We start from the raw sequence: 21,752 nt of genomic DNA on the forward strand, positions 1-21,752 counted from the left end.
GAACTAATAGCGAGGTCGAGGCCGAAGTTTTAAACGCGAAAACGTGTACGTCGGACGTTCGGCGCCGCTTTCCTGTAAACCTAGAAGTTTGACAATGGCGTTTGGAACGTCGATCATGATTCCACTGACTTTCCAAACGCCATTGTCAAACTTCTAGGCTTACAGGAAAGCGGCGTCGAACGTCCGACGTACACGTTTTCGCGTTTAATGAAAGGTATACGTTACGGGGATTGGGATAAATATGCTGTAAATGTGTAAATATAATGTTAATTTATGGACAATCCCTACTGTAATTCATTCAAAGATAAACCAGCAACGAGTTGCTGAACTTTCCTGGAATCATTTCAGTGGCGCCATCTCTTATCATATTTCATTAAAACAATTTTTTTATATTTTTAAATATTATAAAATGGCAAAAACTTTAATTTTGAGGGGAGTGATGGGTTTTATAAAAACTTGTAAATACTAATAACGAGTGAAATCGCCATTAAGATCTGAATAAATAATTTACAGTCAACGTTTTTGAGGCCTGTGTAAACGTAAGGCCCGTGTCAAATGGTCCTTCCTTGTTACAGGGTCTGTTCAACTGATACGTAAAAGTAAGGTTTTACATTCATTAGCACTACAATTCAAAGTTTTATTACATTTTCCTGGTTAAAATCTTGGTATCATGCGGATATTGCGTGAGTGTTTCTCATTCCGATTGCCATGTTTATGATATTTACATAGTTGCTTACGTCATAGATGTAGGGATCTTTCAGTAGACAATACTCGCGTCGATAACGTAATAGTCGCTTAACATTTGAAGCGAATTGTCTTTGCTGTTTTCGTTGTTTAACATGGAAAACAGCCAGTACGATGATACAAAGCCTATTATTATACCAAACGAGAAAAATTTTGAGGGGGGAAAAAAACGCATTGACATGAGTTCAGAAAGGAGTGCCGTTATCAGGTCTTACATTTTAAGAATCCTCTGTTTCACCTGCATATACCTGTTCCTTCCCGAGAATGAAACGTACTTGGACACGACCCTTAAGAGAATTTTGGCCACGCTCCTTGGAACGTTCTTAGTTGCTCTACTCGTTAGATTCGCTTGTTTCTTGTGGAACAGGAAGACAACCGTTGCCATGTGGTGCTTGTTCCTTGTGTTTATGTTCATGCCAGCGTATTTCCCCGAAAAGTAAAAGGTACATCATGTAATTTACTACATTTTACAAAGGAAATTATTTCTAATTAACCCATTAATGTAATTATTTTATATATATTTCAAGCGCATAAACAAGGAAACTTCACGAAATTCAAGAAGTTGAATCCATGCAAGTGGACTCTCACGTTAGTAAAGATTTCGTTATAATTTAACTCGGATGTTAATTATACTTAAAAAAATATAATCGAATTAGGAAATTTGCATTCATAACTTACGTAATATCGTGTATAACGCGCACGTAAATAGCATTGTAAACAGAAAATCTAATAATAGATCGTAGCAATAACACATTTAATGTATTTAATACGTTATACGTACATTTTCGTTCGATTTTACGCAATTAATATTTGAAATTTTGTAAATGTAAGTAAAATATTTGCCGTTGAGGCTATGTAACATGTGTAAAATTGTATAAACAATAATAAAATTAAATCAAATTAATTATATATTTAATGTTGTTACTTGTTTTAGTTATTATTTTGACAGAGTACATACCTAATTGAATAATAATTTTACATCTTAACCTGTTGTATACCTTTATATAATACATCCTTAATATATATATTTTCAATAGAGTATGTTTCAGTTTTAGAAGAAAACATGGAAAAGTATGCCATGTTATGCAACTGACACCAGTAAATCATTGTGTGATATCGATTTTCCTGTATGATAACATGTTTCTATTGGAATTATAGTCTATATTATAAAGAAATTGAAGAAAATAGAGGTTAAATATAATTATAATTATAATGGATAATTAATATTTAACACTAAAATTATGGCTTTTGTCTCACCTTGTGTTTTACCTGTTAGCTCGAATACGTTACAGATTAAAAAAAAGTATGTTCAGTTCGTACATAAACACCAATAATTCAACTGTTTACACACGAGAAACATCATTTAATTTGTTAAATAATATGCACATTTAAACAGTGACAAATACACGAGACGTCTGTGACGTTTTTATGAATTTTTATAATAGTTACCATAGTGATATCTACCGTCACCGATATGTTGTGACGCTAATTCTGTTTATTATTTGGAAGGAAATTGTATCAGGTAGTAACAGTTACGGCATATAAAGATGACGCCAAATAATAAACCATTTTTAATGTACATTTATGAGCTTTACGAATCATACTTCCGGAAGACTTGGGAGTATACGAAAATAGAAGATCATACACGTATAAAGTTAAATATATTTAGAAGCCTGTTCGTGTTGAATGCCATTATCTTTAGAACAGAAGTAAATTCACTGGCTGAGTTTATAAATCTCGTGATGAGACTGGTCATGGCTGTGATAATTACAATGATAGTAAATGCATTTATGAATGTGTGGGCCTTAAGAATTAGAATCTGTCTCGTTGTATTAGTCATTGCTATGATTTACCAAGCGATGTTTGGAAGGTAAGTGACAAAAGTTTATTGCTTATACTTTAATTACTATTGTATTTTAATTTTCACCCCTCTACTAAGTCTAAATATAAGGCCCTAAGGCCTCGGTTATAGGCTTCAAAGCTAGGCCTTTGCAAATCCTGTCATGACCTACCTTAACGCAATACGAAAACAGAAACACGTGTTATCAGCGATTGTTCGTTCATGTGTATCATACCGAGCTATCGATTTATGATAATTAATATTCACTCTTGACAAATGACTCGATTTTTATACGTAGTTGTTTAATAACACATCCCGCGAATTATACAAAATCTTGCCTCGTACACTCTAATTTTCAAGTACTGTATACAAACACTGCTTAATTAACAATACTTCGCTAGTGTATCCTTGTGTTTTTAGTCAGAAAATCAAAAACATAGCAATTTAAAGGAATGTGCAGTGGTAGTTTTGATCACGAGAAGGCATAGCAACCACGCGAGGCCAAAACGATCGATACAGCTAGTTATTTGTACTTTTTTCTTCCCTACGGGCACTAAGACGAGGCCTTTCTTAACAAAGCCTCGTCACAACGCTGCATGTCTTCAATATAACTGAGGAACTGCGATGATAGGGAAATACAGTAGACATTATAAATTTCACCAATATTTTATGAATTACAGTGTCTAGATTAATAAATATTTTATTTTCTGTAATATTGAGAAGAAAGTAAATTATTTTGAAAGCTAATTCTTCCATTTTTTAATCCCTAAAGCAAAGAATTGAACGAAGAAAAGGGTGAAGAACACCTGGAAGATCAAGAACACCTGGAAGATCAATCAAGTCTTTAACAATCGCATTGTACTTGCATTCATCTGTAAATATTCTATAATTTTCATTTAATGTATTTAATTTTATTCAAGGAGGCCCTAAGCTATAGAACTTTACGGGGCCTTTCCCATCACAATATATTTTAAACAAATACTTGGATAATTATTAAACGCAATTCGATGCAGTCACGCTTAGTACCTTTATTCTTTTTACACGTAAAAAATCGTTTCGAGGCCTTAGGCCCGAATTTCTTCCTAATCTAAGTAAGATACTGTTCTTCTTAATGTAAGTCTCGTGCTTTTAAATTTATTATTATTTGATGGGACAGGAAAGGTCCAGCTTATGGCCACAAATTGTCACAGGACACGAGGCTGAGGCCTCTCAGAATTCGAGGCCTTTGTTACTTGTTTTATTTCTCAACAGATGGCGCTAAGTGTATAGGAGGTTGACTCAACTATATACGAACTTCCCAACCGGACCGGAAGTCACGTGATTTTTTAAAATAGAAATATGATTAAAATCGCAGTGATGATGTAACAATAAGTAATAAATAAAAATAAATTAATTATACGCTATACCCAACACTAGTGTATTAATTAATGCAGTTGTTTTAGATTATGTACACACCGGGCTTTAACAAATGCGCCATTCCGAAGACAATCGCTCCACCTGTTGAAAGCAGCTAAGTAAACAAGCAAATGACAATGTCCCTTTCGTATAAAACGAACTATTTCATTGGTTTACTTAGCGGCATGAAACGAATAGGCGCCATTTTTAAGTACAGTGGCATACGCGTTTATGTATGCCCGCCATTTTACTAATTTAATCGTGTAAAAATTAACCGTTATCATATCGATTTCGTTCATTGGCAGCGAGTGAAAATAGCGTAATTTATCAGTAACCTGTGACTTAATTTCCTGTGTTTTTAAAAGCTAATTAACGGTGTCTTTTGTAAATACCTTATCAGACGAACGCTGTATTTTAAATTTTCAAAATGAATCCGAATCAGAGTGACCTTAACGAACGTTTGTTATGGAAATTTAAATTCGAAATTTCCAATGTTTGGAGGGAGATAAAGTTGGAAAAACACGTACGTGTAAAGTTACACTTGTTTAGAATTCTTTTTGTGTTAACTGCGTGTTTCTGTAACACTGAAATCGAGTTCCAGAAGGTTTTCCTGAACTTTGTTATGGCTATTGTTACTGCTGTGGCAATTAATAAGGTTGTGTCGTTAATTAATACATCTGTTAATGCCATACACCAGGTTTGGGTTGTGACAACGAAGGTTATGTTTGCTGTGGTCGTCATTGCGCTATTTTATCAACTTTTATATAAATTTTAAGGTAAGGTATCTCTTTGTAAAATTGTTAAGTATTGTTAGTATAGTTAAGGCTTAGAGTGTAAATTGAATATAAACTACCGTGTTATATGTGGTAGTCGATAACACGGTAGTTACGTGACGTGTTATGCGAATTCGTGCAATACGAAACCAAGGACTAATGCAAAACACAGCGTTAAGTACCAAAGTTAAAAGTAGGCCTATATGAAGTGAGGCATGCTTTAAACAGGCGTATGAAGTAGGCATACATGAAGTGAAGCACACTCTAAAAGGCGCATGAAATATACGAAATGAGGCATGCTGTAAATAGGCATACGAGGCATATTTAAAGTGTGCCTCAGTTTAGAAATCTTCCAGATTATTTAATATTTTTTAAACTTTTAAACATAATTTAACAGCAATTTTTACTTTTTTCTTCCCTGTAGACAAGAATTTCTGAAGAAAAACATTACTTGAAAGAGCTCAAGAAAGTTCAGTGTTGAACACCATAAATGTATTATACTGTTAATAAATAATATCGTTAAATATAATTAAATACAGTATTGTGTTTATTATGTAATTGTTAAGGTAAACACGCCTGCCAAAAGTATGGTTCTTACCTCAATATTTTCGTAGCAATTTCTTGATCCATTCTTATAGCATTCACTTTTCGATTTAGCGCTATCATTCACTTGCCTTTAAAATTAGCACTAAATCGAGTGATGCTTAAGCATCAAGAATTACGTACAGTCAACTCTCGATATAGTGAACTCGAGTAAATCGAGTAAATCAGTTCAAAATATTTATTGGCGTTTTACCAAGGAGGAGCGCTAAATCCAGGTCTGATTGTAGTTATAGTGACACGTCGTTTCGGTTTTAAATACCGATATTATAGATAATTCTCACCTTCAGTAAATTGAAACAAGAAATAAACTTCGAACTTTGCAAAACGCCCATAAAAACTTATCAAAGTTTCGATTTCGATTCGTGTAAAAAGAGGATCGTGTAAACTGAATTCACAACGTGTTCGGTAACAGAACTGATGACGTTTGTGGTGTGTTTGAGTAATGCAACAACGAATTTTGGGCCACACTGTACCTTAATGCGATGCTCTTGTATAAGAAATGTTTCGTGTCCCGTTAAATAACTGTTTCGTATGTAATATACAAAGTGACCCAAAAATCCTTTAACACGGGATGACACACTTTATTTAGATATAGATTAATGTCGTGTGCATATGATTTCATATACACATGCACACACATTCCAGAAAGCCTTCTTGCTGGCATATACCAATTTATGAACAGCCTCAGAGGTGCCCATACATTGGAGCACTTGTGGCATGTGCTCCACGTTTTGCCTGGGTTGCCCTTTTTTTTATCCCCGAGGAGTTCCTAAATTTCATTATCAATCAAACAACAGAAAAGTCATGACTTCTATCCTTTTCTACAAATATAAAAGAAACCAATGAACAATATGTTGTTTATCAGATAAATATACTTTTGACCCACAACCCATAGATAACAGATCTCACACTAGTTAATGGCACTGGGGAAACAGACAATATTGAATCTTATTGGGTAATATCATCAGTGATTAATCATAATGCATTCCTAGAACAATAAAAGTGTCTAAACTAGATTCTGTTGAAGCATAGAAAACAACAGGAACTACTATGTTTAACATGTTTTCCATGCTCACATGAACAATAGTGTTGAGGAAAAACAAGAATTTCTTACTGTAATAACAAAATGAATTTATTACCCAAAGTTAGGTACAAACATGGTTACTTTTTGACATAATCACCAAGATTGAGGAATTTGTCATATCTGCGGACAAGCTTTTCCATCCCCTTGTCATAGAATGTTGCCGCCAGTGAATTGAGATGGCCTTAACAATGTTGTTTTGTAGATTGTCATTAGTCTCAAACCTCTGCCCTACTAACTGCACATTTACAGTTCAGGAAACAGGTGGAAGTCTTCACATATTAAAAAGTTATAAGCTGGGTGGAAGTCTTCACCACCTTTAAACTCCCAGCATATAGCCCCGAGCGACTTCCACCTAATTCCTGTTCAGGAATTAGGTGGAAGTCGCTCGGGGCTATATGCTGGGTGCACACACGCCTGGCACACAGGCCGTGATTGGCTCATGTATTTAAGTGACTCGTACAACACGGATTCATATAACACAGAACTTATATACCGTGTTATAGGGGGGTCTACTGTATTTACATCTGAACTTGAAGGCAGTTTGTAAATTCATTCTTTCTAGTGTTTAGTTAGTTATAATATCGCAGAATTCTTGTAAAATTGTAAAATAAACACACACTAAACCGAATTTTATTTACAGAAAACTTTTTATTACTTTTAGTGAGACTTATAAACATTGCATTTTACTGATTATAAAATCTGTTCAAGAACACACATTAGATCAAGACAATAAATGGCACCTAAGATGAATAAAAACAGCTTATTTTTTACACAGAACAAATCCTTTATATTCCTCGTTATATATATTTATAATATATACATAACCACCTGCGGGTGGTCCCGTCTTCGTCGTGACGAATACTGGAATTTTTGTGTCATTTTAGAATGATCGTTTCATAAATATTACTTTATAGAAGGCAAGCTACTTAGGCAATTGATGCGGACTTCAATATCACATTACAATTCTACGCAAAATGATTTGTCGTTTGATAAATAACAAGTGGATCACTGTCGATCTTAAAGACTAGGAATTTGCTTAAGGTAAATTTCCAGTTTTTAACAATGGTTCTATTGGGTGAGATGATCTGTTATTGCTTAAGTGATGACAAATACTGTTCTGGATATTTCAAGAGACTGTAGACATTACCATTCAATTCTAATGTGAATTGGTAGAAGTAAATTTTGATTATCTGGCTAGTTTTTGGTTTAATTAACATAGTTCGAAGCATTATAATGGTTGGATAATTTTAAATATAGCATTAATAGATAATCTTATACCTCATTTATCTGTTTGAATGACATAATTTAATTCTACCAATTGATAATGGATGGAGTTTTGGATGGTGAACGACCCGAAATCCGAATTTCTCGGTAACTGGCTTTCGTATTGTCCAATTTTTCGTCGAAAAACCGAATGGTCGGATAAATAGAACAATAAATACTTTAATTGTTTAACATTTTCCTTTTGTAAATTGTATAATATTAATAAAAATGGATATAAAATGACTTAAAACTGAGCAGATGACAAGAGGATTTCAGGCACTTCACCAAATTATGGAATGCTATGTTTACAAAATCAATAGAAAAATCTATATAAGTACATAACTGTTCACTTAATAAAGTTATAACTAAATTAATAGTTGATTTTAATATATATATGTATATATTAATTATTATTATTACTGTTATGGAACATAGAATAACTTCTGGAAGCAATATATTATTAAAAAATAATAATTATTATTACAACAAACAACAAAATTTGATTTTAAATGTAACAAAGTATTAAAGATATGTTATATAAGTTTGGTGTAAAAATTAAATATAGTTATGGTACACACAAAAAACAACAAAGAAAATCTTAATGCGTCCATAGTTTTATCGTTTAAAAATACAAAAACCTAGCACAAATATTGTGCTTTACTCTTATCTTCCTGGAAACAAAGCATCGCTTTGTGTGTTTGCTTCGTACAAAGGAGCGACGTTTCATCCCTTTGGCATGCGGTCTGCAATTTTCTCTTCCGTTCTTTAACTCGGAAGTTTAAATCAGAACTGGAGGCACTTCTCCGCAGATGAGGTAGACTTATACTATGAAGTGGATACATTTATGAGTTGTTAGTGGTTTAAGTCACATTGGTGTTGATACCGACTGTTTAAAAAGGAAAAAATACATGAAACTGGAGTTAGAACACTAAAGAAAGTAGGCTTGCCAGATTTATGCAATGTCAAAAACTGGGACAGGCAACAGAAGCATCCTCATCTCCCCGTTACAATTCAACGTACTTAAATTTCATGCAACACAAAATTCAGTTATTATGACAAGAAAACAATGTACACTGAAGTCACATGATATCCTGTCTTTGCTGTTATTTGACAGGAGGGATGGAAGGCAGTAGGGGTGCATTTGAGTAGGAAGAGGAACTGACAGTAATTCGGCTGCCAAGCCGGTGCTGGACGTCAAGATCGAGCCACCTTTCTTGGCAAAAGTTGCTCCTCTGCCTTTCAATTTACATAAATTTTGGTACCTCACCACTAACTGGGACTGTGCCAGTTGAACCGGGATGTCTGGCAAGCCTAAGGATACGATAACTTACCTCCTCATCGGGTTCTTCATTAAGAGAGAGGAAATTAGATGACGGTAAGTCTTGAGATAATAAACTATCACTACGTTCGGGTTTAGACAGCATACTGGATTGATCTAAATCGGTCACTCCATCCCCCACGATGCTGGTGTCCGTGCAAAAGCCGCTCTCTGCAAGAAAATTTGAATAAGTAAAAGAAGATCTAGATTTGTTTACGTTACCAGATTTTAATCGACTTACCCGTCGAACATTGCGATTGTTGCGTCACGGATCTACATCCCCTGTGGGGACTGTCGCTGGACTCGACTCCTAGATTGACGTTAGTACATAAACTAAAAGAGGAATGACTACTTCCCGAAGATGAAGAAGAACTAATGGATATTATAGAATGTGGACGTTTGTTGCGCATTTGTTCAAACGATGACATTCCGGTACTGCCTCGATAATACGAACCTACCAAAAGATTTCAACTTTAGTTGGAGTTTCGACTCATTTTTATTAAAATTATATAATATTACACCAACAAAAATTAATGATTCGAGGAAATAGTCACTCTTAGAGCATAGAATGTCCTGATCCTCTAACAGAGACAGGGTATAGAAACACCCCTCAAGTTGCTAGATATAATGTAATAAACGGTTCATAATAAAAACGGAAAGTAGGTGGGATCATTAGAGCTGAATCGAGAATGGAACAAGTAATTTACAGTAGATAATTGCACAACTTACCCCTATTTAATTGATGATGGAGATTAACAAATCTATCGTTTATCTGATCTTCATTCGGTCTAATATCTAAACACGGTTTTCTTCCAATGCCCATAGATGACATTTCGGCTAGGCGCATCTCTGAAAGAGTTTCATTTGTTTTTATAATATTAATACTATTTTGAAATGAAAGAGATGATACGCTTGCTCGAGAGATTGCAGAAAACATTAAACTTTATTAACAATCATAACGAATTCCGTGAGTCGAGCCTGGAATGCTTTGGAACATGGAAATTCCATTATAATACACAAATATAAGAAAACTTGCAGAAAATATTAGCTCTATCCTTCCTTTTTTCTACTGGTATTTGATTTTTTCATTGTTTTCTATCAAGTTTGCTCAGTTGTAAGTGGTTGTGTTTTAGTAAGATCGCAAACTGATGTGTTAAAGATAGTTTTGTATATGTATTTACCTTCCTCTAGCTCTGCATTCTCACTTGATGCCTTTATTTGTGTGTGGGATGGGAATCGTGGTCAGTTATTTGATACAGTTAATTTGTCTCTGCTCTCTACAAGGATCCTTTCTAATTATGGGTAAAATTATTTATTATTAAACTATTGTTTTTATTATTAAGGTTTATTATTAACACAACCTTTAATCAAGACAAAGAACTTGATTGAAGGTTGTTCTATCGTGATTCCGCAGGACCACAGCATCTCGGAACTAATGGGGTGACAAACTAAATGTGGTCCTGACATTTAATAATTATTCTTTTCGAGAATATATTCACTTATATTTTCCGTACTTTCGCCCTCTTCGTACACATTAAAACATTAAATCTGTCTTCGTACGCAGGCCAGCAAAATTATTATTGTTAGAGTGATTAATTAAATGTTAAATGAAAGTGTTTAATTTAGAAATATTAAACCTTATGATTTCGAAATTAATTAATTAAAAATAATTGTTCTCACCTCGATTTCTAAGCGCCTGCTTCCATAACAATTTAGATATTTCTTGCACCCAAAGATGTTTGATTTCTGCATTTGGAGCCTGTAAGACGTAAGTATCTTGCAACTTCCTCTTCCTGAACCAAATTTCGAATTTCGTAGGGCTCTCTCCGATTTGTTCCGTCAGACCTATGTCCGTCGTCTGGACGCAAAATAAAATGTTTAGAGTATTTTGCTTTATAAATTAGGAAATAAACTTAAGACCATTTAACAAAACATTAATAAGTTCATTTGGATAACATTATGTAGCCCACCGGTAAAAAATTCACTGGACCACCGAGTAACAGGTTTGCACCTCGTCAACAGTAAGGCCACATGAATTTTTCTGGATTTTTTTCATGTGTCAAGTACCTAAACAGAAAGTATGGTGAGCAGGCATTTCCCTTGACATATCACTTTAATGTTGTATTGCCTTACACCCGTCAATTCAATTCAATAAAAGTAACATTACGCAGACACTTTGTGTAAATCTGCATGCACATTAGAATAGATATATATGATATCAAGCATATTAAGTGCATATATGTAAAGAGAGAAACCTCTCTTTCAATTTGGGTTTTGCCGCGCGTCGCGCTGTCGTCGACATGGCACGTGTGGAAGAGAAATATGGCATCATTCGATATATCATTGTAAATTGTGAAGACAAAGGAATCGATTTAGAAAAAAATAAACTTTAAATGTCGTTTCTTTGTTTACAGGCGAGCATGCCCATTACATATTAAAAGTGTTACTTTGCTAATGTAAATTTAAAACTAAAAAAATAAAACCTTTGTTTACAGAGCAACACATCGTAGTTTATTTCGTTTGTCTAGTCTTTTCCCTTTCTGGAAGATAATATAAGTCTTATAAAACGACATTTTTGTTACAAAATCTAACTGAAAAATGGAAAAACTTCGCTTCGAATTCACATTGTTACCAGGAAGTGATGGAAAATCAAACTTTTATGGTATAACTTCAATAACCACAAGTGACAATAAAGTGTATGCAATACCAGAAGAGCTACGTTCTGCGGATTGTCATACAGGCATAATAAAAACACATGCCTTTGCTAAAGTGAAGAAAAGTTTAGTAAAAAGATACCAAGTAAGAAGGGTCTGGATTACATTGACTGGGGAACTTAAGAATACTTACCTAGATGAGGAGGGAAATTTGCAGTTTGACGGTCAATTTTTAGAAGAATTGAATCAAGAAGAGCTTAATACAGTACAGAAAGAAGAAACCCATACATTAGAAAAACTGTTCGAGAAATTTATAGAAAGTACACAGGAAAATAGACCGCAGAACTTAAAAAATGTCGCAGAACGGTTCGTACTTGAAAACTTTACAAGCAAACATATGAATGCAAACCAGTGGATTAATAATTTTGAAAAGGAATGCATCCGCTTCGATGTGAAAACAGATGAGAAGAAAATTGAAATGCTGAGGCTGTTTATGGATAAGAGTTGTGCAGACTGGTACAGTTCCATGATTGTAAAATTAACAATTAATGCAGAATGGTCAACATGGAAAGAAAAATTCTGTGAGTCATTTGCAAGCAAGGGATGGAGCCCCGTCACCAATGCATTGTTATTTAAATATAAAGAAGGTTCATTGTTGGATTATGCAATAAGAAAAGAACACCTTTTATTGGAGATGAGAAGATCAATCGATACAGGTACAATGGTGGATCTTATTGCAGCCGGTTTACCAGAATTCATACTAAATAAGATTGACAGAGAAGCAATAGAAGATACAGTCAGCTTGTTTAATGAGGTGAGCAAGTATGAACACATGATGAAAAAAAAAAGTTGTGCACCAAAGAAGAAATATGGAAATATCAAAACAAATAATAGAAATGAAGAACATTCCCCATGTAAAATTTGTGAAAAATTAAATAAAGGTATTCGTTATCACCCGGAAGATACATGCTGGTTCAACGATAAAAGAGGATGAGAAAGAAAAAAAAATATTAGACATGTGAACAATACAAGAATAGAAACTGAGTTAAATGAGACTGATAAAATAAAAAAAACGAATAGTAACGCCATTAATAAAGGTCAAACTACTATTGAGCGATAAATTAGAAGTATATGGAGTGTATGATTCAGGTTCCAACGTGTCTCTGGTTAATTCTAAATTACTGAAACTAAAAGGAGGAGGAAGTAATTTGTACAATTGTACAGATGTACAATTGAAGATAAAAAAGAAATAGAAGAACAAATAGCGAAATTATTAGATAATAAACTGATAGAAGAATCCTACAGCTCGTTTGCGGCACCCGTTACTTTAGCATTTAAAAAAGAAGAAAACAAAAGGTCAAGGCTATGTATAGATTTCAGGAATTTGAATAAAATAGTAGTACCCCAAGCTCAACCATTTCCTCAACCCATTAATAGATGATCTGTTGATAAAGAATTGTAAACTTTTTTCAACTCTTGATATTAACTCTGCATTTTGGTCTGTTCCTTTACGAGTTGCAAACAGGAAAATCAAGATTTACCAATCAATATTTATACTGACGCTTCTTTAGAAGGTGTTGGGGCCATTTTAAAACAGATACAACCCGACGGAAAAGAAAAACCGGTGGCTTACTTTTCAGAAAAACTAAATGGAGCCCAAAAGATAAAGAAAGCAATATACTTAGAATGTCTAGCTATTGCACAAGCAGTGAGATACTGGCAATACTGGTTAATTGGCAAATCATTCACGGTTTATTCAGACCACAAACCACTTGAGAACATGAATTTAAAATCTAGAACTGATGAAGAATTAGGTGATTTGACATACTACCTATCACAATATGATTTTACAATAAAATATGCACCTGGAAAGCAAAATTTGGAAGCACATTGCCTTAGTAGAAATCCAGTATTAGAATCAAATACAAATACAGATGAACAGTTAAAAGTTGTAAACTTACTTAAACTAGAAGATATTGTATCAGATCAAAATAAAAATATAGAAATACAGAGAAAAAAAAAAGCAAATTGATTGAAAAACAACGATTATACTTTAAGAAGGTTGGAAAAAAAAGAAAAAATAATACTTACGGAAGAATTCGGCATCAAACTATTGAAAAATTTACATGAAAACTTGTGCCATATTGGAATTAGACAATTAGTCAATTCTATACAGCCAAAAATCTAACAAATAATATCAGAAAGGTTTGTAAAAGCTGTGAAATTTGTATAAAAAACAAATCAAGAGGACACAACAAATATGGATTTATGTCTCATCTAGGCCCAGCTGCAAAGCCTTTTGAAATAATGTCCATTGACACAATTGGAGGCTTCGGAGATTCAAGATCAACAAGAAGATACCTACATTTGCTGGTAGATCACTTTACCAGATATGCATTTATTAAAACATCAAAAACACAGAGCGCAAATGATTTTATAAAATTAGTCCAGGAGATAACAAAAACAGAGAATATTGGTATGATTCTTACCGACCAATACCCAGGAATTAATTCGAAAGAATTCAAGAAATTCTTACAAGACAAGCAGATACCTATTGTGTTCACGGCAGTAAATGCACCATTTTCAAATGGTCTGAACAAAAGGCTAAATCAAACATTAGTAAACAAAATTAGATGTAAAATAAATGAAAGAGGAAAGAAGAAAGCATGGACAACAATAGCACAAGAATAAAACAAGATATATCGCATAGTGACTGGAATAAGGATAGAACGACAGCATTAAATATCGTTTCTTTGTTTACAGGTGAGCATGCCCATTACATATTGAAAGTGTTACTTTGCTAATGTAAATTTAAAACTAAAAAAATAAAACCTTTGTTTACAGAGCAACACATCGTAGTTGATTTCGTTTGTCTAGTCTTTTCCCTTTCTGGAAGATAAGTCTTATATATATATACTGTAACTCCATGAGAAAAATAATCACTAAACACTAAAAAAAATACTGGAAAATACAAGAATTTGAGTGCTTTCAAGTTAGCATTCGTAGTCAAGAATATCGCCATTGTGGAGGCAAAAAAAGCAGATTTAACCGATCGGTTAGTATGGTTATAAAAAGAAAAAGGTTGTAAAATGCATCAGTCCAAAACAGCAATTGCAGCATTCAGGACAGCTTTCCAGACTTTCAAGTGTTATTTATAGTTATTTAAAAGTAAATTGAGAGCAAGGTATATATTTTTTAAAGTAACTGACTAGTAGAGATAAAATGAGATCATATAAAGATTGTTTTGTTAAGTTGCGGCTATGCAACACTCGGGCAATCTGCCTAGGGGGATGCCTTCTGGGAGGTCTTTTTAATGGTAACTAGCCTCTATTGAGGCATTACAGACATAGAGTAAATATGTCGGATCTACATAGGGACTAATAGGGCTCAAGCCACGGGCCCCCAGCGTCGAGGGCCCACAAAATTTGAATTATCGTCATAAATTTTTAATACTTTTTCATTATAATATATTTCATATATTTCATGTGTAGATATAATGGGCTTTATAATAGTCCATACTTTTTTATTCACACCAAATAATGTTTCTGCCTATTGTTTAGTGCTGGAGATAGGCCTGTTATTTTTATTATAACTTTCGGCATGCCCAAAAAATTTGGTTAGGATTTGCCCGATAAATAGTTTGTAAAAGAGTGCCAGCAGTAGAAGTGCCGGCACTCTTGTATAAACTATTGGCCACATTCTGGATGCAGGTGCGGCAAAAATTGGTTTTACTTCAGCTGCAAGATTATCAAGCTGGCACCGAACGTTGATAAATTATATGTAAGTTCTTCCTCTTCATTTTTTAATTCTTTTTTTCCTTTCACACATTAAAAATGACTTTTATTCATATCCATTATGCATTCAGCCTGGCACTCAAATCACATGGTGAGGGATGTTATTGATGTATCAGGGTTAAACTACCCTGAAAATTGCTCCAGACTTAAATCCGAGTTCCCAGAACAGCAGGCTTGACCATCTTTGTAATCATCAGTGAAACGTTACTGATTATTTGACCCAAATTCAAACCCAGGAGCCATCAAACATATGTCTTAGCCATCTTATTTGTTCAGTTATCAAATATCAGTGTAACACAATCGAAACTAGGTTAATGTAAATCTATCTACAAGTAATTAATTTTGCTTACCTTAATGCTATGTTTATACTGATAGATATCGAATCCCTTTCTTTCAGGATCCCTCCTGGCTTTACTGAATAAAATTAAGTCTTCAAATAAAAAGAGATGACGGAAGGACTTTTTCGATCTCCCCTGCCACACTAAAAATTCTTCCTGTCGTAGAAGTCTTCCTTGTTCTTTCACGTTAACCTAACGAATTCAATTTTCCAAATTACGTTAACAATACTTTTAATAGTAAAGTCACGTGAGTATGTATAGTTTAGTTACTAACGTCGCATTCTCTCAACGCATCCATGGCGAGTAGGTCGTTTCCGTGTCTTAATTGAAAACGAACCATTTCTTCTGCAGCCTAAACAATAAGAAATAGAGAAGTAAGCGATGCATGAATAACAAATGAATTTATTGTCTTTCCCTGTAAAAAACACAGTACAAAAATTGTAACAATGTCTGAAATGTAAAGCTGTCTCTGAATTAAAATTAAGATTCCCGAGAGAAACTTTCAGAAAATTTCAAAGCTAAGGATAGATTTAAATAATTTATTCTATTGTACGGTATCAAAGAGGTGTGAAATGAACTATTCTTTATCGACAGCTGTAAGATTCCATCAATGTTTGGTTGACGAGTCATTGTACTCCTGATATTGACCACGCGAAATTTGATCCAGTTTCTTTGATAAGCAGCTATTACAAATAATAATAACATAATTAAAGAAATTTAGATAATCTAACGAGTATCTAAAGTATATTTCTGTGATTTGAATAAAAGACAGCAACTTCTAAACGTGCATACTAGTATCTGTGTAGATAATTTTGTGCCTTTGACAACCTTTGACGCTACATAAACTGACGATCACATTATGCTACGTCTGCATATAGACTTTACATTTTTGCATCAAAACTAATTAGATTATGTAATGTTCTTATACCACACTTGTTAATAGCAAGGTTGAGGCTGGAAGTTTTCAATGCGAAAACGTGTATGTCGGACATTCGGCGCCTCTTTCCTGTAAGCCTAGAAGTTTGATGATGGCGTTTGGCCTTCTAGGCTTACGGGAAAGCGGCGCTCGACGTCCGACGTACAAGTTTTTGCGTTTAAAACTTCGGCCTCAACCTCGCTAATGTCACTGTGCAGTGCTGGATGGTGAAAAATAATAAAGTGAGGCAAGCTTTGTGATTGCCATTTTTTTATACAATACATGAAATTAATAATGGGAATAACAATTTAGTGTTGCACTTTCATCTTTATAATTTACAACCTCTTGCAAGCTTTGGAGCATCGCAGATTTCTGTTTTATGAGAGTTTCAAGAGTTCATTAAGTAAACTGGCCCTCTCATTGTATTCAATTACTTGATAATATGTTTTTAATTTATTGTTTTATCCAAACTGCTTGATAATTGAGTCATTAAACTGCTTTTCATTAACTAAAAACTCATTATAAATTATAGAAATTTCTAATTTAAGACAATTTGGCAAATTTATAACTAATATTAGTTCTTAGAAACATGTAATTGCTGTAGATTTGCAATAATTTTGCTCTATTCTAATGATTTTAAAGCATTTTAAATGAAATTCTGAAGTGAATTCTTGAAAATGTAGCTGTTAAGGTACAGTTATACCATTTTAATGGTATATCAATGAAATATTCATTGTATAATGCTTCAAAATAATGTTTTTACTTAAAACTTACCTTAAGATCGTGATGATCGGAATCTCTTTCCGGGCATTCTTTCAACAACTGCTTAAGAAGAAGGGCATATTTTCCCATTCTTTGTACGGGCTTCAACAGATAACTGGCTAAATCCATTTTGTCACTAAGTTCAAGCTGTTTTTCCTAAACAATTAGAAGGACAAGTAAATATTAATTACAATTAAAACCTGTGTTATTACAATATACACCACTTTACAGAGATTATAAATGATATTCCGCACGCTTACCCTGAAAAATGTTGTGCCGTATTCCAGCATCAGTCCGTCCGACTTTGGTTTGTTTTTGTTGTAAAGAGCGTATAAATAAAACTGCGATTCCTGTAAAGGCAAACTGATTTTAATCCTTTTTTTTAATCATTACGTTATTTTATATACAATAAAATTAATTGCCTTGTTTATATTTTCTAAGAAAATACTTTTTTTCAAAATAAAATTTCCTGTTTAGTCTGAGGTTGTGTATTATTCATCGCCACGTCGTTATAATCTGATATTTGTGCCTTCAAGGACACTTTACGTAACGCGACACTCTAAACTATCGATTGTGTAAGCTTAAAACTTAAGAAAATCATTAAAGTATAATTTAATAAATGTTCCAAGAAAGCAATTTCTAAATTTAGAAATTTTTTTTTATACAACACTGTAGTTCATTTGTATTTAGAAGTTGCTTTTAGAGTAAGTTTGTAGATTTAAAAACATAATCACAATAGTGAATTTATATGCAATTTATATATTTTAAGATACAAATTCATTCAAATTGTCATTGTAGGGATGATGCTAAGTACGCAGGTTGCACCTAGTATCATCCCTGCTATACCCTAGATTGCTACATGCACAGGTGCATCTAGCAATACCCCTGGCATCAACGCTTTCTCGAGTTTTCAGCCGTACAGCGGTACCCTTACTTGCCGGCACCCGAACACTTTCCTTACCACACTTACCACCAATGTCGGCGTTACATAAAGTTATTAATTTTAAGAGAAATTGGCAATTCTTTTATATCCAGGCAGCGTCGTAACTAGTCTTTTATGCGACCGGTGAGAGCTTCTGTAACTACGCCCCAAGACTATGATATAAAACTTGGTCCAGGTCATTTCTACACCCTGTGCCAGGGCACCGCTGGCATCGCCCTAGTTACGGCACTGTATCCAGGGTTGAACATTTCATAGAAATTTGTAAATTTCAATCAAATTTCGGTCTTGCAACTTGAAATTTACAAATCTATGTGAAATTACAATTAAAATGTATGAAATTTAAGACAAACTGATACATTTTAAAACAACTTGATTCATTTGATGAGAAAGATTCTAGTGTAATTACTGTTTACAGTTTATTTCATTTTAAAATTTCAACTTTAAACATGCTTGTTAAGCATTTAATTATAATTATAAAATGCCTATTTATTAAAAATACAGGAAACTTACATATTTTAAGAAGCATTGTCCAACAGTAAATGGATGGCTTTCACAAGTCTCTATTTCCTGGAGGAAGTATTGTCTGTGAAATTCATAGATTTTCTCTATGTTGCCAAATATACCGTTCCTTTGACCTCTAAGAGCTTGAGGAATATCTTCTCGCAGAAGTTCCGGAACATAATTCTGGAAAAAAACATAGTAAATATTTCACTAAATAGACTTAAATGTGTTTATATATTACACTCATCAAGCCCATTAATAATTATTAATCCTTGTTTATATTTTTCTCTTTTCACTTACAGTGAAAAGGCTTTATCTGATATAGATTATCACTCAATGATACCTGATAAAATATATTTTTCTATCAATAACTTTATTTGTTTTAAAGGAAACTGCTCCATTAACTCATTTGTAGATCCATAAAGAGTGCCACTAAAATAAATTACGGTTTCCTTCCATGTTTTAAAAGGTAAACACAATTAAAAGCTGCGTAACGAGTTGACTTTTCTTCTTATATCTCGTACATTTAGAAGGTATATAATGCTTACATAATTTACTGTGAAATTTTATAATTTATTGTCGTTATCCTTATAACTGGGTTTAATTACATAAAATTTAATAATTGTCAAGCATAAGATTATAAAGGATAATCAGATAGAAATGGTTAAAGATTGTTTTGTCTCTTGCACCTGTCAATATTTTCCTACCTGTGTCATGTCAGCTTCTTATGAATTCATGAAGTGTAAGGACAATATACACAAGTTATGCAATTCTTCTGGCTAAGTTGCAACATTTCTGAGGGAAAAATTCTTCACATTTTAAGTAACTTCTGCACATAAATTATCTTTACGCACACTACATATAGATTTATGATACTACAGTGACTTCAGAGATGGTATAATTCTACAAGTATGCATCTGTACATGAGACAATACATGAAAAATTTTCGCACAAACTTGTATTTAGAGTATTTTGCAGCATTTCTGTGTTAAATGCACTTATTTTAAGGATTTTTAAGGCCACTTCACGATACAGGAATCCTATACAGACATCATTCATAACCTAGTTTAAGTCATAGCAACAGGTGGTGGACAGAGTTACAGCAAGAGTGAAGGGTGATGATGTATGCAAAGAAAATCTAGAATGTATGGCGCGTATCAGTTAACAATTGCATACCCCTAGCTAAATGTTTCGTGTGGGATACTGTAGGATTTTACAATAATGCTACAAAAACTATTGCATTTTATCTGAAGATGCATGTAAATGCTGTACTTCATAAAACGTTCTTGCAGCTGGTTGTGCTTCATGAAATAATCTTGCAGCAAGATGCAGCAAGTTGTGCTTCATGAAATAATCTTGCAACAAGATGCAGCAAGTTGTGCTTCATGAAATAATCTTGCAGCAAGATGCAGCAAGTTGTGCTTCATGAAATAATCTTGCAACAAGATGCAGCAAGTCTGAAGATGCATGTAAATGCTGTACTTCATAAAACGTTCTTGCAGCTGGTTGTGCTTCATGAAATAATCTTGCAGCAAGATGCAGCAAGTTGTGCTTCATGAAATAATCTTGCAACAAGATGCAGCAAGTTGTGCTTCATGAAATAATCTTGCAGCAAGATGCAGCAAGTTGTGCTTCATGAAATAATCTTGCAGCAAGATGCAGCAAGTTGTGCTTCATGAAATAATCTTGCAACAAGTTGTACTTCATAACGCATTCTTGCAGCTAACTGTACTTCATGTTCTTGCATATATCATATTCTATAAGAATTATAGCTTTTGCATATAATACTAGCATATGCAAGACTTACAAACATCACTCCAACAAGATGCCAGAGTATGTAAGTACAACAGTAAAGTACAGAATATACAAGGCTATTTTAAGAAGGGTTCATCTTTAACCTTCAGTCGTCACCATTTTTAAATGTTTCAAGGTGAGCCATACTATAAAATACCAGACGAAATTTATAATCTTATATCACTTTTAATAACCAAAATTACAGAAATTAAGTACTTTGTAGCAAATATTAACAAGGAGTGGTAATTGATATCCCTTCACGCGCCTGATATAATCAGCAGAAAATTCTTTATCAATATAAACAAATAATCTGTTTAAAGCATATCTTTAAAAACAATCATAAAAAAAACAAATAAATGCGTCATAGACTACATTTAAAATGCAAAAGAACGAACTTATGAATGGCGCTGTTTAATTCGTTTATGCAAAACAGTAACAAGTCTGTTGACACTGACTCGTTTGTAACGTTTTCCTCCCCTCTCCTCACTTTATTCAAATTTTCTCCTTGACAGCTTACCAGACTAATTACATATTCTTAAGAGGGTTTATTTTCCATTCATATATAAACAAGTAAACTTAGTTTATTTAAAGAAAACGTAACGGGAAGAACGTAATTTGCTTATCCGGCTTATCAGAATATAACCGTAGACCTTTACACTTTGTACCAGTGGGAAAAAGTAAATGGCAAAATGGTTTCATCTAAACATATTCATAATCTGATCTTTGTTTTCTCGTCGTTTGTTTAATTTGTATTATTTAACGCTTTGGTTGTGTAATTTTGGGTAGAAATTTAGGTTGAATGCTTGGGTATTGCTACTGAAACTGATGAAGAAACCTGAAGAATTCTGGAAGCTCGCAAGAGCTCCTGAAAGGGAAGAAATTTTACAAGAAGTTTATGAGAATGAAAAGATTGAGCTCCTGAATATAGGAGAAAAATCTGACGCAAACAAGAGGAGGATCAGAAAACGCAGCTGAAAAACAGGAGGAAGATCAGAAGAATCTCACGAAAACAAGAGGAAGATCAGAAACA

At 33.6% G+C, this 21,752-nt stretch overlaps 1 protein-coding gene and 1 long non-coding RNA gene across 6 annotated transcripts in view; one reads left to right on the forward strand and one right to left on the reverse strand.

The window, feature by feature from the left end:
- The first annotated feature begins 2,306 nt into the window (after positions 1-2,306).
- Positions 2,307-5,275, forward strand: LOC136969409 (uncharacterized). The gene is made up of 3 exons (XR_010879820.1): positions 2,307-2,614; positions 3,357-3,458; positions 5,177-5,275. It is a non-coding gene; the product is annotated as an uncharacterized lncRNA (long non-coding RNA).
- Positions 5,276-8,298: 3,023 nt separating this feature from the next.
- Positions 8,299-21,752, reverse strand: part of LOC136969400 (puratrophin-1-like) — a 43,899-nt gene continuing 30,445 nt past the window's right edge. For all 5 annotated transcript variants that reach the window (XM_067263539.1, XM_067263538.1, XM_067263537.1 and 2 more), the window contains 10 exons: positions 18,938-19,111; positions 17,745-17,834; positions 17,497-17,640; positions 16,081-16,158; positions 15,819-15,998; positions 10,701-10,878; positions 9,750-9,869; positions 9,262-9,474; positions 9,034-9,191; positions 8,299-8,588 (listed from right to left, as the gene is read on the reverse strand). In XM_067263539.1, the coding sequence (XP_067119640.1) occupies positions 8,568-8,588; positions 9,034-9,191; positions 9,262-9,474; positions 9,750-9,869; positions 10,701-10,878; positions 15,819-15,998; positions 16,081-16,158; positions 17,497-17,640; positions 17,745-17,834; positions 18,938-19,111 (1,356 nt within the window). In that variant the 3' untranslated portion in view covers positions 8,299-8,567. The remainder of the gene's footprint in view (positions 8,589-9,033; positions 9,192-9,261; positions 9,475-9,749; positions 9,870-10,700; positions 10,879-15,818; positions 15,999-16,080; positions 16,159-17,496; positions 17,641-17,744; positions 17,835-18,937; positions 19,112-21,752) is intronic.

Source organism: Centruroides vittatus, unplaced genomic scaffold, assembly GCF_030686945.1.
Source record: "Centruroides vittatus isolate TY-2023 unplaced genomic scaffold, ASM3068694v2 contig_178, whole genome shotgun sequence".
Classification (NCBI taxonomy): Eukaryota; Metazoa; Arthropoda; class Arachnida; order Scorpiones; family Buthidae; genus Centruroides; species Centruroides vittatus.